This window comes from Physeter macrocephalus, chromosome 18 (assembly GCF_002837175.3).
Source record: "Physeter macrocephalus isolate SW-GA chromosome 18, ASM283717v5, whole genome shotgun sequence".
Classification (NCBI taxonomy): domain Eukaryota; kingdom Metazoa; phylum Chordata; class Mammalia; order Artiodactyla; family Physeteridae; genus Physeter; species Physeter macrocephalus.
Window position 1 is genome coordinate 35,905,157 of NC_041231.1, and position 17,110 is coordinate 35,922,266.

At 47.6% G+C, this 17,110-nt stretch overlaps 1 protein-coding gene across 7 annotated transcripts in view; it reads right to left on the reverse strand.

The window, feature by feature from the left end:
* The window catches only part of FLNB (filamin B), a 96,711-nt gene that overhangs the window by 50,709 nt on the left and 28,892 nt on the right, over nucleotides 1-17,110 (reverse strand). For all 7 annotated transcript variants that reach the window (XM_028478542.2, XM_055079555.1, XM_055079554.1 and 4 more), the window contains exons 18-25: nucleotides 12,751-12,868; nucleotides 10,331-10,593; nucleotides 8,473-9,070; nucleotides 7,659-7,832; nucleotides 6,028-6,190; nucleotides 5,266-5,426; nucleotides 1,606-1,773; nucleotides 444-536 (exon numbers count right to left, since the gene is read on the reverse strand). In XM_028478542.2, coding sequence (XP_028334343.1) covers nucleotides 444-536; nucleotides 1,606-1,773; nucleotides 5,266-5,426; nucleotides 6,028-6,190; nucleotides 7,659-7,832; nucleotides 8,473-9,070; nucleotides 10,331-10,593; nucleotides 12,751-12,868 — 1,738 coding nt within the window. The remainder of the gene's footprint in view (nucleotides 1-443; nucleotides 537-1,605; nucleotides 1,774-5,265; nucleotides 5,427-6,027; nucleotides 6,191-7,658; nucleotides 7,833-8,472; nucleotides 9,071-10,330; nucleotides 10,594-12,750; nucleotides 12,869-17,110) is intronic.

Sequence of the window (17,110 nt, forward strand, 5' to 3'; positions counted from 1 at the left end):
TGGTAATTTTACTCTACAGCCAAGAAAGGGTCAAAGAGTCCAGAACTCTGAACAGTAAAATTTAACCAATGGGCCAGCTAGTTAAAACCTGTATCCACCTTTGAGCAAAGACCATCAAGGCAGCAGCATGCTGGGTGTAGGGCGCAGGGCAGGTGAGGGTGCCGATCTCATGAGGGTGAGAGGGCTCTCAATGTGACATCTGCAGGGGATGGTTAGAGGTCACTTTAAAGCATAATCAAGGCATGCATTAGGTTGGTAGATTCTAGATCCCAGGTCTGAACATGAGTGTCAGGATGCATCAGCTGAAGGGTAGATTAATTACAGTGTGGCATACTCATTAAGCAATGCACATGAGGCAGGTACAAGGCAATTTCAGAGTTAAGGCCAGCAAGAGGCATTCGGGTTACGTAAATCAGAGCAGCAGCTAATAGGAAAATGCAAACCTGTCTCCATAAAGTCACCCTTCAGGTCCCGTTTAAAGAACTCTGACATGGCTTTCAAGGGGCTGAGGCTTGACTGGGAATCCGTCTCATCAGCTAAAATTAAAAGGCTGTTATGTTATTTCAGGGTCCTCTGTAATAGACGTAGATATCTCAGCAAAGCTTTTCTCTCTTTCTCCCCTCTGCCCTGCCCTGTCTCCCTCTCTCTCTGTCCCTCTACCACACACACACACACACACACACACACACACACACACACACACACACACACACACACACACAGGTCTTGAAGCTCGGTAACTTTGTGGAATCAGATTCCAGCCCTATGACTTCATTTCCTCCAAAACCATTTCTGCTCTGAGCTTCAAAGGGCATAACCTCCTGCTGAACCCCATTAAGGAGCAAGTTCCTCTTCAAAGAAGGAAGCCCTCATTTGCCACTTCTGTGAAGCCAAGAACACATCATTGAGTAAAAATCCAGATAGTTTAAGAAATTAGGCAGAGAATGGCACATTTTAAATGCTGGAAGAGGAAGTGGGATCACCTACTGAAAAAGAAAAATTTCAACGCACATCAGGGCTTGTCCCAAAATGGCCTGCTAGCCTCACCCAACCCAAATTCCAGGCTGCAAAAGGGGAGGCCAAATTGCCAACAAAGCCCATTTCCCAAGAGACCACCTCTCCCAGGGAGCTGGGACAATGACAAAGCTATGTGTCACATGGGCTGAGTATTGCTCATTTCCAGAAATTTGGGGTGTGTTCCCACATGAGCACCAAATCCAACACCCACGCAAATACAGACCCACCCCAGTCACCTCACAAATGCTGAAACACATAATTAAGCAGTTGCGATAATTTTACATGTGAGAGCCCAGATACTACTTGCTTCATCTTGCTACTTTAAAAAAATAAAACAAAATTTTAAAAAGACATTTAGGGTCATGTTATTAAATGACAGAAAAGACAGGCCGATAGAAAAATAACAGGCCTGCCAATTTTTTAAGCATAAACTTCTACTGTTTAGCTAGAACATGGAGGAATAAAGTAATTTAAGAAATTTAACTTAAAGTTCATGACTAAACTCAAAAGCAAAGTGCCTGCTCTGGGTCACGGCTGCCCCAGTCCAGGGCAGGTGAGTGTCGCCAGGAAGGCAGGATGTGTACTTACCTCGTGGGCCCATGACCCTCACTTCCAGTGGGGCCAGGCCGGCCTTGCTGCTGTCCACCGTGAAGGACTGCAAGACACGAGCTCGGACGCCCGAGCCCAGCCCAGGGCCAGCGATCTTGACCTTGCTGGGGTCCACAACATCCTTCACAGGAACCCTGAAGGGGCTGCCTAGAAAAGAGGTCACAGGATTCTAAGTACAGCCCCCCTAGTGCCTGGAGACCCGCCTTGTGTGCACCCAGAATTGCACCATTGCTCTACCCAGGCCCTCACTTACACCAGCCCCAGTCAGCTTCTCCTGCCTTGCTGTGTTGTGCACCCAAGTGCACCTACTGTGTACAGACACGGTGCCAGGTTCTGGGCCCAGAGTACTTAACAGCTCTCCAGGAACCCCATGCAGGAGAAGGATGAGGTAAGCAAGTCACTGTAACATCATATACAACACATGTTGGGGATTTGTACAAGGTGTTGGTGGAGCACTCAGAAGACAATGAATCTGGTCTCTGGGAGACCAGAGGACGCTTTCCAATAACATATGAGACATATGGGTGAGCAGATGTCACTGAGAAGGGTTTCAAGCAGAGGGACTGGCACGTGCAAAGGCCTGGAGGTGAGGGAGAAGACAGGCTGTTGAAGGAACTGAAGGAGGATGCTGAGTGGTGGAACGAAGGCATGGAAAGGATTGCAGAGAGGTGGGCAGGCTGTGCAGTCCACATCCAACATCCTCTCCCATAAACGGCTCCTCAGGGTCCCCTGGACTCCTGTCCCTGCAATGTAGCCAGCAACACCCTCCTACCACCACTCATGGCCTTCTTGGTTCCCTGGTCACTGGGTGAAGCCTTGCTTTCTCCCTGAGTGTAAGCTGTGGTCCCCCTGCATGGCCGACCCCACCACTGACACTGGGGCCCTCTGACTCTTTGAGGGTATTGATTTTAAAGACTGACGAAACATGGGAAAGGCAGGGGGACTGGAATTTGAGAAAAGCACTAAACACAGAAACAGGAACTGGGCCAGGACCCTCATGGGATTCCTCTACCAAGGAAGACCAAGCAAGACCTCCCCAGAGGTGGGCCAGAAACAGGAGCCCCAGCATCCCCAGCACCATGCCTCAGGCTGCCAAGTCCATCACCAAGGGGCGACACCCATCTCTTGCAGAAGTTCTCATGCCCCCTGTGACGCCTGGCAGTTAACGATGTCTAACCGCCACAGAAGCCGAGGTCTCTCTCCTTTGTATCCTAGCATTTGTACTTTGTAGAATCAGGGGTGGTAAATAACAAAGATCACACAAAGAACCAAGGCCCTGGCTTTTTTAACAATAGCAGGGCTTCAATGGTATCTGATTTCTTGGTTAATTGAAACAAACGGCTGACCCTGGCAGAGACAAGCACCAGGCTCCATGCTGGAGTTTAGTGAAACAAAAAGGAGTTTTATTTTAAAGAGAGACAGTTGAGGGTTTCAGTATCAAGAGGTGATGGCAATGAATTAACTTTGAAACCAATCTCCAAGTTAGCCTCCAATGGAAGTGGTCTGAACTCAGCATGAAGTAGCCAAGAACCAACAAGGTAACTTTAGGTCTAGAGTGGCAGATACCAGGCAATCTATGCCACTCTCCCATTCTGTGCTCCAGGCAGACATGATCAATCAATCACAGCAGCCTTTCTTCCTGACGCACTCATCCCACTTAATCCAGTGGTCAAAACAGCCATCACCAACAGACCACAGCTGACCCACCAGAGGAAACCTGGATATGCCATCATGGGTAAGACAGGATACTTTGTTAAAAATAACCTACTATGGGTTTGTGTCAGGCCAGGAAAAACCAGGCTAATATTTAACCAACCAGAATTTCTATGAAAGCAAATTAGAAGCTACCAGGTTGTTGAATGTTTCACAGCAGAACCTCATGCGCTACCTTTGCTATGAAGCCTGACACTAAGACGATCAACCAACGCTTTACTGAATGACTCTGACTGGGAAAATTCTGGGGTCCAGGAGAAGTTGGCATTTGGCTCTGGGAGGCAAAAGAGCCTGAAAAATAAAAAAGAGGCACCATCTACATCTGACGAAAAAACCCTAAATGGGTCTCTTTCTGTTGTTATGCTCCAAGTTGGCCATTTGCTTCAAGCTTGTGCGTCAGCCACAGGGGCCCAACCTCTCACCCCCTTCTGCAAGGGGAATTCCAAAGCTGATGGCATCCACCAGATTTTCTCAATAAAGTCAAAAGACTTTTGTTGCCTCCACTACCAGGAAATGCTCATCCCACTACTGTCTGTCTGGTGGGAGCCACCAGGTCATCTGCCCTGGCAACAGCCTTCTCCCCATTCTCCAAGCTCTCTTCTCCCATCCCATGAAGTGCACAGTTGCAAAACTCCAAAAGGTCCCCTTGGCTCTGTACTGTCCCTGAGCCCTGCTCTCTTTCTTTGTAAACACTAGGCAGGAAACTCACAGACTGCAGGAGCTTTGTCTTGTCTGTGGCTGAATTCTCCCTGACTAGTGATTATAGGAATTAAAAAATCTATATTGGAAGAGCTGCAAGGACAAGTTTGAGGAGAAATGTCATTTTAAATGAATTATGGCTTCAATGAACATCTGAGTAGAATGAGTTTGAGCTGAATGTCAATGCTTTCTGATCAATGTGAAAAAGGAGGAGCGAGCGTGCGTGTGAGTGTGTGTACACATTTGCACATGATACGGGGAAAGAGCAGACAGAGTCAGGAAAGCACGTGGGCAGTGGACACTCCAGCTTCCTGGAAGTCAATCCACAGACCTGAAAGTAGGGCCCTCAGCCTGCCCCTTCCTCTCTGTCTCATCCTGGCTTATGGCCTTCAGAACAACACTGCCCCACCCGAGGTTCCTCCTGCTCTCACCACACATGAGACAAGGCATAAGGTGACTCAGGAGCAGCCCTGGAGTCCTTAGACTTCCGTCCACACCATACCACACGCTCACCTACCCTTCTAGACGTGTGTTGGGTGGCAATTATTTCACTATATAAACAGAACTAGAATCTATGGAGATTCCCCTGCTGGAGCATGAAAGTTGGAGGACCCTTCACTATTTAAGTCATATATTTTTAATGTTTGAATAATTTATAGCAGTGGTTCTCAACTACAGGTGATTTCGTCCCCTGGTGGATATCTGACAATATCTGGAGACATTTTTGGTTGTCACAAAATGGGCTAAAAAAATACCATACAATGAACCGGAAATTATTATTATTATTCCTATTTTACAGTAAGTGTACATAGTACATCATTAAACAGAAATTAATATATAAGAACTTGAGTTTGTGTGTCATTATCAGCTACCAGGACTGTCAATGGAAAACAGAAAACAAGATGTGTATAAGACGAATAAGAACTAACCACAAAATAAAGTGGAGATTTTCAACTTTGTAAAGAATCAGCTTTCCTTTAAGATCTAGGTCCTTCAACATGTGAACAATCATTTTCAGTTAAAACTCCAAGCCAATGCTTTTTGGCATAATACTGGTCCTCTTAGGAGCTGGGATATTCTTGGAGATGCAGCCCTAGGGAAAATTCTCCCTTTGCAGCTACTGCAAATATCAGACAGTTTTTCCCATTCAGTGAGATAAGCAAAATCAAACCCACTTTCATGCAAAAATCAGTAATTCTTTGGGTGCCCTTCAGAAGGATAGCTTACCAGGGATGTGGGCTCCTCCATATGTGATATTCACATCGTAATCCCCTGGAGCAAAGGGGATGTACTCAGCACTGCAACTGCCATCTTTGTTGTCTCTGCAGTTTATCTTTGACTCCGACGGTCCCTCGACAGTTATGCCAAGACCCCCAATTCCTGCCCCTCTGGAAAGTGTGAGTAAAAAGGCCAAGTTGTACTAGTGGTTCATGCCAGTCTGCTTACTTCCAAAATTCCTTTAAAATCCCTCTATAAACTATCCCATTTCGCCAACCAGACTCAACAACTGTGATACCTCTCACACAGGGAATTTCTCAACAGTGTAATATAAATAAAAACAGCTTCGACCCTTCCTTTCCAATGCTTATCCTTCACTGATGCATTGGCTGGGTCTGAAAGTACAATTCAGGTATGAGACTTGTGACCAGTTTTAATAGAAATACTTGTAATATTTCACTTAAATATGAAATTGGCTCTATATTTTTGAATTATCAAGTTAAGTAGCTTCCATCTAGTCCTGGTTTGTTCAGCAGTTTTATGACTATTATCAAGTGCTTTTTGGTACTTTTAAAAGCATACTTGGTCTTTCTCTGTAATGTATGTCTCTATGGAAGAAGACGCCTCACATATGCAATACAAAGCCTCTCAAAAGTTGGGAGACCATGATACATATGTAAGATACACCTATAAAACTTCCTGAAAGCAGTTACACTACTTAGGGCTACTCCTTTTACAGAGTCAACACACAGATCCCAGGACCTTGCTTACCTGGTTACCACAGTAAAGACATTGGGTTTGTTGGTAAAGGCCTCTTTCAACCCAGGTCCTTGAGCTTGAACCCGAGACGGCTGGCAGCCTTCGGTTACAGCCACTTTAAAGGGACTGTTTGGGATGGGCACATCATCATATGTCACCTCCACTACATGGAGGCCTGTTCAAAACAACATATAGAAACATATTTGCACAGGAGTCACTTATTTGTGGCAAATAATACTCTAGCAGTCAAGTCTATGTGCTATCCCATGTTATTCGAAAAGAACAGGTTTAACAAACAGCAAAGTTGGTATGATTTGATTTTTTTTAAAAAACACAAACTGTTTGCACTTTTGTTCACTTGGCAGTCACATACCACCCCCCATCCCCCAACGCACACGCAAGGCCTCTCCTCCAAGCAAATATCACTAAGTCTATTTTCAAGACAGTCATCTTAAACACACCATCCTGATTTGAGAAAACTCCACCTAGTCACTAACCAAAAGACAAAGAGAAACCCATGAAGTAGAATAGACAAGCATCCATGAAAAGAAAGTGAAGGGCTTCCCTGGTGGCGCAGTGGTTGGGAGTCCGCCTGCCGATGCAGGGGACGCGGGTTCGTGCCCCGGTCCGGGAAGATCCCACGTGCCGCGGAGCGGCGGGGCCCATGAGCCATGTTGTGGCAAATAATACTCTAGCAGTCAAGTCTATGTGCTATCCCATGTTATTCGAAAAGAACAGGTTTAACAAACAGCAAAGTTGGTATGATTTGATTTTTTTTAAAAAACACAAACTGTTTGCACTTTTGTTCACTTGGCAGTCACATACCACCCCCCATCCCCCAACGCACACGCAAGGCCTCTCCTCCAAGCAAATATCACTAAGTCTATTTTCAAGACAGTCATCTTAAACACACCATCCTGATTTGAGAAAACTCCACCTAGTCACTAACCAAAAGACAAAGAGAAACCCATGAAGTAGAATAGACAAGCATCCATGAAAAGAAAGTGAAAATATCTATACCATGAAGTTTAGCGATTATATATCCAGATAATGAGGACATATGGTGCTTTTATTTTTTTATGCTTTTATGATTTATCAAAATTTTAAATTAAAAAAAATAATTTTAAAATTTAAATTCCTAATATCCAAGAAAGAAATTAATTATGTTAAAAAAATCACACAGGGAATTCCTTGGTGGTCCAGTGGTTAGGACTCCATCCTTCCACTGCTGGGGGTTGGGGTTTGATCCCTGGTCGGGGAACTAAGATCCCACAAGCCACGTGGCACGGCCAAAAATAAATAAATAAACAAAATAGGAGGTAAAAATTAAGGGAGAACTTTCCCCCTTCAGGAAAAAAAACTGCACAAACGAGCAACATGCCATGACATCACCCCATAACCTGCTCAGATGAGGCTGAGGCGAAACACAGCCCAACTGTTACACAACAGGGCCAGCATGCCAGGCAGTGAGCAGGCAGGTGGCTCTGCTCGGGAGAGAGGTTTCCACATTTCCCAGTCACTTTGCACATGCTTCTGCTGAGACGGTCAAAGCACATGGGGCAGGAGTTAGCACCAGCCACCAGGAGGAAGCAGCCCCGCAGAGCTCTGAACGAGGGTCATGTTCCAAGGAGAAGTCAACTCACCTTTCTCGAAGGGCGTGTATTCCACCTGGTAGGTCCCATCAGCATTGTCTGTGACGAAACACTCGGTGGAGGCCCCTGAGGGGTTGGCAATATGCGCCCTGATGTGGTCGCCTCCGACCTGCGTCAGGGGCCGTGAGTCCACCGTGAAGTCGGTGGTGGCTTCCCGAAACACATCTGCAGAGCAATCACACAGATAAGAATGCCACCTACCTCAATTTCAGGAGCAAACCCAAGAGCCAAGGTTCTCGGCACTTCAGAACACACTAATTCATGTGACAGCAGACAACCGGTTTCTCTGACTCAGAATCAGAAATATTAATGCCTCCCCACCTTCAATCTCCCTGGCAAAAGAAGCTTCTTCCTAAGCCAAGGAACAACACAACTGCCTGCACACTTCTTGGGACAAAGGTGGGATCTAGGACAGGTTAAAGGCTGAAGACAGCAAGTGTGGTATTAGCCAGCAGTACATTTTAAACCTTTTTCAGATAAGTGCCAAAAATGCAATATGTAGTGTTTCCACATTAAAAAAAAAAAAACAAGATTTCTGGCTTTGCCAGGAAAAAAAAAAAGGGGAAAATCTGCTGACGGTGTTGGGAGTGTGAAGAAACAGAAAGCCGGGGTTGGGCAGCAGAAACACGACATGCTCACCCCTTCACTCTGCTCCCCTCTACCGCTCCCTGATGCAGAGACCACAGGTGAGTTTTCTTCTACCTGGCCCGACCCCTATAGGCATTTGAGTTTGCAGCCCTGACTCTCTGAGCTTCCGGTGAGCCCCTGTTACTTTGGCGGCCACTCTCTTTTTCATGAAACCCACCTTTTCCTTCTATTCCTGGCCCAAAGACTTTGACCCTGCTGGTGTCCACGGCAGGCTCCACCTTGACCCTGGCGGGGAAGTGCGGTACAAGCTCACCGCCGTACTTCATAGTCAGCGTGTACATGCCGGCGGTCAGGGGCACGTAGGTCACCGCATAGGTGCCGTCTTTGTTGTTCTCGATACAGACTTCAGCTTTCGCCCCAGAGTCCGAGACGGCTTCCAGGCCCAGGGCCCCCGGCCCTGCTTCTGAACAGTCCACGCTAAGCAGCCCTGCCTCGCCCACTTTCCCATGCTCCAGCCCCGGGCCCGATGCCACGACTTTGGAGGGGTCAAACGGCATTTCAATGTCGGCTTTGAAGGGAGAACCAGGTATGTGGACTTCTTCAAAGAGGATGTTGACGAAGTACTCCCCGGGCTTTGTTGGGAGGTAGGAGACGGAGCAGGTCCCGTCGCCATTGTCCGAGCATTCAATTTTGGCCTCGCAAGGACCTTCCACAGTTAGGCCCAAACCTCCAGTTCCAGCTCCTTTGGTGTCGATGGTGAACTCGGCAGGCTTGCCCACAAGACCACCTTCAAGGCCAGGACCGTGGGCCTTCACCTATTTGGACAAAGAAGAAAAATCAGACTCTGCCCGAAATTGGTATCGCTGCTCAGCCAGCACTGCTTTCAACAGCCAAGCCTGCAATCGGCAGTGAACTGCCCCTTGATGAAGTGGTCCTTCTCCCTGGGGCCTAACGTGTCACACACACTCACCCACAGCACCGAGTTACAGCCACACGCAGTGGATGCTGCAAACGGCTGAGAAAGGGAGACCTGGCAGTGAACTCATTCAACACGGAAGGGCATGTCAGAGGCATGGCTTTCCTCTCTCCTGCCAGGCTTGGCTCGAGGGCTGGAGCTGGACACCTAACATCTAGTCCAACAAACACACTCAGGTTTCCTGGGTTGAACACTCACTGAATGGCTTTCATGGACCTCACTGTTGCTTTGGTTGCTATACCTCCCTCAACAAATTCTGAATAATAAAAAACTGAACTATAATGGTGAATACATGTCATTATATGTTTGTCCAAACCCAAAGACTATATAACACCAAGAGTGAACCCTAATGTAAACTATGGACTTTGGGTGACAACGATGTTGACAGGTTCATCCATTATAACGGGTGCACCACTCTGGTGGGCGATGGTGATAATGGAGAGGTTATGCATGAGTTGGGGGGGGGGGGGGGGGGCGGGATGTTGGAAATCTCTTCCTCTCAATTTTACTATAAACCTAAAATTGCTCTAAAGAATAAAGTCTAATGAAAAAATTAAAAAAAGGAACAAACATTTAAAAAAAAACCAGTTGCTTTTAAAAGAGGGAGGGGATGAGGCTTTCATCTCTTATTCAACAAATAACACAGTTTTATAGGATTCATGCCATTCAAAACACTGGAAATATTCTAAAACCCTTGATTCAGGGCTACTAGGAAGAAATGATAATGAGAAGAATATATTTTTATACTTCATCATAATAGTTCACTGTGTGTGTCAGATGCCAGACTGAGGCCTCCACACCCACCATCTGACCTCACCCTTACAGGCTCACTTTGAAGCAAGTACCGTTACCATGCTGACAAATGAAGGACAGGAGTCCCTCACCAAAGCCTCGCAGCCAGAGAGAGAGAAGGAGTAGTGCTGGGACCCAGCTGCCGAGGGGACCCTTCATGCTGGATTGTCGGAGAGAGAACTACGGAGAACGGGCTTTCATCACAAAACAATTTTCTAAAGGTCTTTGCTGGGCAGAACCAGAGGATTAATTATGTGTTATTAGCTGCCAACAGAGGACAAGTTCTGGAACAAAAATGAAAGCTGACCTTGGTGGGATCGGGCGGCAGCGAGGCCTCCACCGTGTAAGGGCTCCCGGGCACGGGGTGTCCATCGTAGGTCACGTCAACGGCATATAGCCCCTCCTCCCGGGGAATGTACTTGGCCGTGCTGCTCTCCCGGCCCGTCATGGGCGCCACCAGGCATGGCACAACCTTCCTTGAGGGGCTCAGGATCGTCACATCCAGCTTCCCCTGACCTCCTGCTCCCCTGGTGTCAATGGCGAACTCCTGATCCTTCCCAACTTCGACTCCTGGAAAAAAGGAAACAAGCCAAAGGGATGAGCTGACCCTGCAGCAAAAATACAGCTGAGAGCAGAGATGGTTCCTTGGACACAGGACGTTTTCTCAGCCTGTAAACAAACACTGGCTGATGCAGGACAAGAGGCAAGACTGAGTGAGAATAATCACCATTCTGGCCTCAATAACAACCAGTACAAGAACATTAATTAATTCCTTATGATAATAATAATGATAGTCATCATTCACCGAATGCATTTTACATACCAGGCATGAGGACGGCACATCATCTCCTTTCATTTTCAACACAACGCTACAGGGTATTTATTAGTAACCAAGGAATTTAACAGATGGGGAAACTGAGGCTCACGGGGGTTAACTGACTTGCCTGGGGTACATACATATCCAGCAGACCACAAAGCTGGGACTCAGATCTAAATTTACTTGACCCCATGATCTGCAGTAAGTTATAACCTGATACTGTTGTCTCTTCTTTAATTACTTTTGGTGTTAACTTTATATCAAAACACTCCCAGAAGCCAATGTTTTATTTACTAATTCTTGGCAGCAAATTCAATCCTACAGCCAAGAACGCAAAAGTCACAGGGTGAGAATTGGCCCTCTGTATTGTGCTGATACATGAAAGGTCTTTGCAAAGCAGGGCCACAGAAAACCCATGTGTTACATTTGACAAAAACAAGGAAAGGACTTTGAACCAAAACAAAAGCACTGGGAGCCTAGGGTTCCCACCACAACCCAGGGAAGTCCGGACTTGGGCAATACAGGGCCTGCCAAGATGAACAGTATCAAGCCACAAGCAAAGAGGCCTCGGAGCTCCACATCCCAAAGACTTTTCCTAATTGGCATCATACTCTTCCTAGTTTGGAGTCAAAACCCTCGGTGTCTTGGAGAAAGGAGTAACAAGGAGACATGTTAAGGATTAGACAGTGACTACTGTTATGCTCAGAGCTGGCTGCTGCCAAAGAACAAAAACCAACATCAGGCTCTTGCTTCAGAGCCCCCGGAGCTGGGAGCTGGCCTCACCCACAACTTGTACATTTGGGTCACAGGGCACTGAAGGTGCTCACCGAGGGTCCCGCTGAGACCTGGAAAAACCCACAGAACAAGAGGCCTGCCCTGAGGGTGTGCACAGAGCCCCACGTGACCCTGGAACCAGGAGACAATGTACCACTGAGGTGCAGCCAGGCTGCGGCCATGCCAACAAGAGGATGGAGGTGTGAACGTTCTCCATAATGTCAGATAATGCTGACGCAAAAAGGCAGGCTGAAGACCTATGGGTATTGCAGGGTAACTTTAGTGCCAAGTAAGTGTTGCCAAACATTTTCTGCTGGCACTAAGTATGTGCAGATGCAGAAAGAAGATGTGGAAGGACAGAAACTGAACTGGTAACTTTGGTTAACCCTAAGGAGTGGGAGAGGTAATGCTTCAAGTAGAACATACTCTTGTCTGTGATGTCTTTTAGATGAAAAATGGATTTTTGTACGACCTGTGTAAAAAATACTTTTATGATCACGTGTTAAACTTGAGAAGCTGAGTGGTAAGTACATTAGTGTTCATATTGTACTATTCTCTTTACTTTTTCATTTGTTCATTCAGTTATTTCATTTATTTAAATAAGCTTCTACTAATAAGATACCTGAGAAGCTAAAGGAATATCCAGACTGGGGTGGGGAAATGCACTGTAGTTGTGGTTTCTGAGAGCCCGGAAGTTGGCTTTTATGCTTGACCCTAATGTGGATTCAGTGGCCAAGGAGTATTGGCACAATAGAAATTTGTCAGAGAGCAACATTCCCCAAATTCTCTGTCATAAAAACTTTCTGCTGTGATGCCAGCAGTTACCGAGGGCTGACTATGAGCCAGCTCCTGAATTATTAGCTCATTTAATTCTCACAATATTCCCATGAATATTCTTCCCCCACCTCCACGGAACAAATGAGAAAACAGAGACTTCGTGAGAAAACGGAGGCTTGGTGAGGTGAAGGGGCAGGTAGTGTCACAGAGCTACTCCACGGGACAGCCCTAATTCAAACCCGTCTGTCTGACTGCAAAATCTCATATGGCAGAATTTGCTTCTCTGCAAATTGTCTTTGAAGGGAATCTAACTGCTCTTCAATGACCCATCTCCCCGCCACCATTCATGACGCACTTACTGTTTTCCAGCCCATTAATTTTTATCCTGCTCAGATCCAGCGGAGCGGCCACGCCCACCGTGAAAGGGCTTTTAGGGATGGGATCGCCACCGTATGTAACCAGAACCTGCATGCTGCCCTGGAATGAGAGAGAAAACTGAGGACACGTTTGGGTACCAACATCCTACCTTGCTTTTTCAACCTGCCTTCCAGGTCTTTCATTCTTCCCAGAGACACAGGGTATAAGACTCCAGCAGATTCAGAAAGCATCTCAGATAAAGTTCTCTAAGTTTTTGGCTCCATGGCAAGAATGACAGAGAAATCAGACGAAAAAGAGCAACTAACAACAACAGGGACAGCTTAACGAGCACACCATGCTCATGCTTTTAAGCATTTCCTTGATTCAATCTCAAAATGGTCCTAAGAGGGCGTTCTCACTGTCCTTACCATTTTTCCAGGAGACGAAACTACAGCTCAGGAAGGTAAAATCACATGCTCCAGTGCAAGAGCGGGGCCTCATGCCCATGGTACCCAAACCTGAGTCAATCCTAGCCGCTCTGCCATGTTACCTCCCCACCCAGCTAAACACCCAGCCCTGGCCATAGGCAAAGCAGGGAGGCCTGGGGGCCTCTAACTGAACAAAATCTTTTGTCTCCACATCCTGGGATTTCAGGCTACTAGGCTGCGAAATGAATTTGCAAGAGTTTGCCTGGGGCTGTTCTGAGACCACTGCACGGTGTCGAAACTCGCGCATCTATGGCAATAAAAGAAAAGTTGCCAGTGTGAGGGCAGACTGAGCCTGTGGGCTTGGCAGTCCCCTTGCCTGCAGCCCCGAGGCCATGGAGGCACAGCGCGGCCAGTCCTGGCCCACTCGCTGCTGGCTTGCTCTCTCCACGGTCGGCTGAGTGCCCTCCCTCCAAACCAAGGCTCCATGAAAGCCCGCAGCTGTCTCAGTAGATTAAGGCCCTCCTCACCTCCAATGTCTGGGCATCATGTAAGAGGATGTGGGAAGGGAAGAAGCAAGGGGGAGGGAGGGATGACTCCTTGCAGGAATACAGAGGGCTCGCTAAAATTCAGTCCCTGCTGAAAGCTGTCATGGACCGCGTGTTAAAAGGGTGTAGCTTTTGGCCTATGAATATTTTCTCACATTCCTTGTGTAATAAAGAAGGAGGGAAAAGACAAGACAAAAATTAGTTGCATCAATGAAGGAGGGAGGATTGATTTTCCAGGATGTATTAGCACTGCACACAAAACCAATGAACCCCCTGCCTGAAGAGTAAAAATATCTCATGGTAAGATGTACGTGGGTCACATTCAACAGAGCGGGGGCTGGTTTGTTGCTTCAGCCCTCAAGGCACTGCCAACATGCCAGCTCTTCCCGAGGGTATGCCCCCAAACCCCGAACTCCTCTAGGGCTAGGCCTCCCAGCTAACCAAGGGTCCTGGAAAAACCTTCTCCACCACCCACTAGAACTCAGGAGACCACTTCTCTGGAGTGCCAAAGGAGCGAGGGGAAAATCCTCTTTCAGTAAAGCCCATCTGTCCCATAAAAGAAAGCATATTCTCATTACCAGTTATACAAAACATAACAAAACTGAGACAGGAAATTAACTGTACCTTAAATAACCTAATGAGGGGGAGGAAGAAAGCTTAGAGATTTACACCTGCGATGGCCTCTAGCATTTCAACGTTTCCTCTGAGGCCCCAGCCAAGGAACAGCCTACGCATTTTCCCCAGGGGGCTAGGAAGTGAGGGAGGTCTGAGCAGTGACCATCAGTGCATTTCACAGACTTTGCTGATGGCCACACAGTTGTATTTTATTTTATTTATTTTGGGGCCACACCAGGCGGCACGCGGAACTTCCCTGACCACGCATCGAACCCGCGCCTCCTGCAGTGAAAGCGCGGAGTCTTAACCACTGGACCACCAGGGAAGTCCTGCCAGATGGGTTTATCCTCTCGCCTCCAGGCTTCTGAGACCTTCACCTCATTCTGCACGAGACCCACGAGGACAGGACCGAGAAAGCTACCCACAGCCCCCTCCTCCTCCAGAGACCTCTGTGACAGCCGTGGCCACCGACAGTAATAACCTTTCAAAGGAGGGACTGTTCTCCTGTGAGGCCCAGTGAGCTCCGGGGGCTTCCTAAAGGCGCCACAGCAGCATGTGGAGTTCTCAGTTCCCAGTGGCTCCTGACTTGGCATGTCGGGAAGCTGTTGCCACCAGCTCCTCAAACCACTCCGTTCAGGGAAGCTTGGGGCGAGAAACTGAAGTCATTGAGGCCACAGACAACCAAAAGCACAGAAGGCAAAATCCTCCAGGGAAACTGTTGTTGTATAATGGCCCTTCTACCTTTGACCTCTGGGCGGGTCTTCAAGCCCCAGCCCAAGAAGTCCACTCCCCTCTAAGGGAAAAACTCTGACCACTGTCTTCCAACAAGATCCAACAAGGATCAACCAGCAACGTCCATCACTGGTCCACGGCAGGCAGGTGAGCTGTGGACTGGGGCCCTGCAGGGGACAGCAGCCGCCCACAGGTGTCACGGAGCAAAGAGCCAGCAGTCGGGTGGGGGCCGCAGTGCCTCACACAGCAGCCCAAAATCTGAGGGTTAAGCATTCACCCTAAGCCAGGATCCACCCCGGTCTCTCCACACACACTCAACAGCTGCATTTCTGGAAAGTTCCAGCCTCTTAATCCCCAAAGCCACCACAAGAAGGTGCGCCTGTGGGCAGCGACCTGAAAAGTAACCCCGTGCGGCTTTCTGGGCTGACCCAAGTCTCTTAACCCCATCCAAGAGCAGAGCTCAAAAGGCACGCTTATTTCACCCAATCTTGAGCTGTTAGCTGCTCTTCAGAAAAGAGAGTTCAAAGCAGAATGAGGATGTGTCAGCCCCACTCTCCTACCAGATTACAAAGTTCTCATGTTGTTTCTGCTTGTGAGTTGAGGCTCCACTTCGTTTATTCACCCATTTGGCCATAAATCATACAAAGCATTTACAGCACCAGACCCTGTGCGTGGGGCTGAGAATGGAAAGATATATATAACATGATATCCAAACTCACAGTCTAAGAGTAGAGATTTAATCTGTTTTCTTTGCCATAGAGAAACAGGCAGAATTGCAAGTTGCCCAAATAATAAAACAGTAAACCTCACTCTAAACAACCAACGAGAGGGATGGGAGAGGCACCGTGGAGTCATCGCAGTAGAGGCAGGGACTGACGGCATTTGCACAAATAGCCCCAAGAGGCCACCAAGCATGCCAAGAGCCCTCAGACCTGCTACGATCAGACATATGGATGAACTTGACCTTGGGGTGACTCTGGAGTAAGGCGCCTCCCACTCTACCTACATTTCAAATGTGACAAAACAGGACTGGGCTCCCGACCTCCACCTCCACCTCCACCTCGATTGGCAGCTGGGAGCATCCAGGGCATCGGGTTCTAAAGTCCTTTCTGGGGGTGCAGGTCAAAACCTGAGGCTGTTCTGATGTCTGCAACTTACTTTCTAGCAACTCAGCCGAAACACAAAAAGGTATATAGGATCAAGAGTCTCAAAATGTTTTCAGAAGAGTCTTGTGATCTTGACCAGCGATCATGGCCATGCTTTCTGGTACCTCCTCCTAAAGAATTTGGAGAATTGGCAGCAAACATGCTATCAAGCTGGTGTTGCCAGTGGTAAGGCTCCCATCAGCCCTGATAAGCATCACTAGGAAAATAATTACCTAAATAACTAGCACTGAGCAGCCTGATGAGAAAACAGTATTCATCTACAAAAGTTTTCGTTTTACCATTACTAATAATGAACGCTCATTAGGGTAAAGAGAAACCACAGGAATAAGGACATGTGGAGATGAAGGGCCACATAAGAACCTGCCCTAGAGAACCTCGCACTGCCAGGCAAGTTCTCACAGTAAAGATTCCATCTCCAAGCATGTGTAGCCCCCAGTGCAGGGGGGACACCCACACCACTCCCTCCTCCTCACTGTACCCCTCATTCTTTCCCACTACACTCTAGCCAGGTCCTCACTGAGAGGGCCCAGGGCAGAAGTGACGCTTTTCAAACAGTGCTTCTGCAGAAAGCATCGCCCTTCCTCTCTTACAAATGGCATTTCTCACATAGGGGGACTCTTCTTCAAGAATGAAGGAATCTCAGAGGTTTGAAGTGACTGTTTAGAACACTATGTGTAAGTGGGAGAATCCAGGCTTTTCTATAGGAGCTCCCCAGACCCTAGACGTGTAGCCATGAATCAAAACAAAATTTTAAATAAGTAAACATGAATTCATACAGAGAGGTAGATTTTTTTTTTTTTTTTTTTTTGTGGTATGCGGGCCTCCCTCTGTTGTGGCCTCTCCCGCTGCGGGGCACCGGCTCCGGGCGCGCCGGCT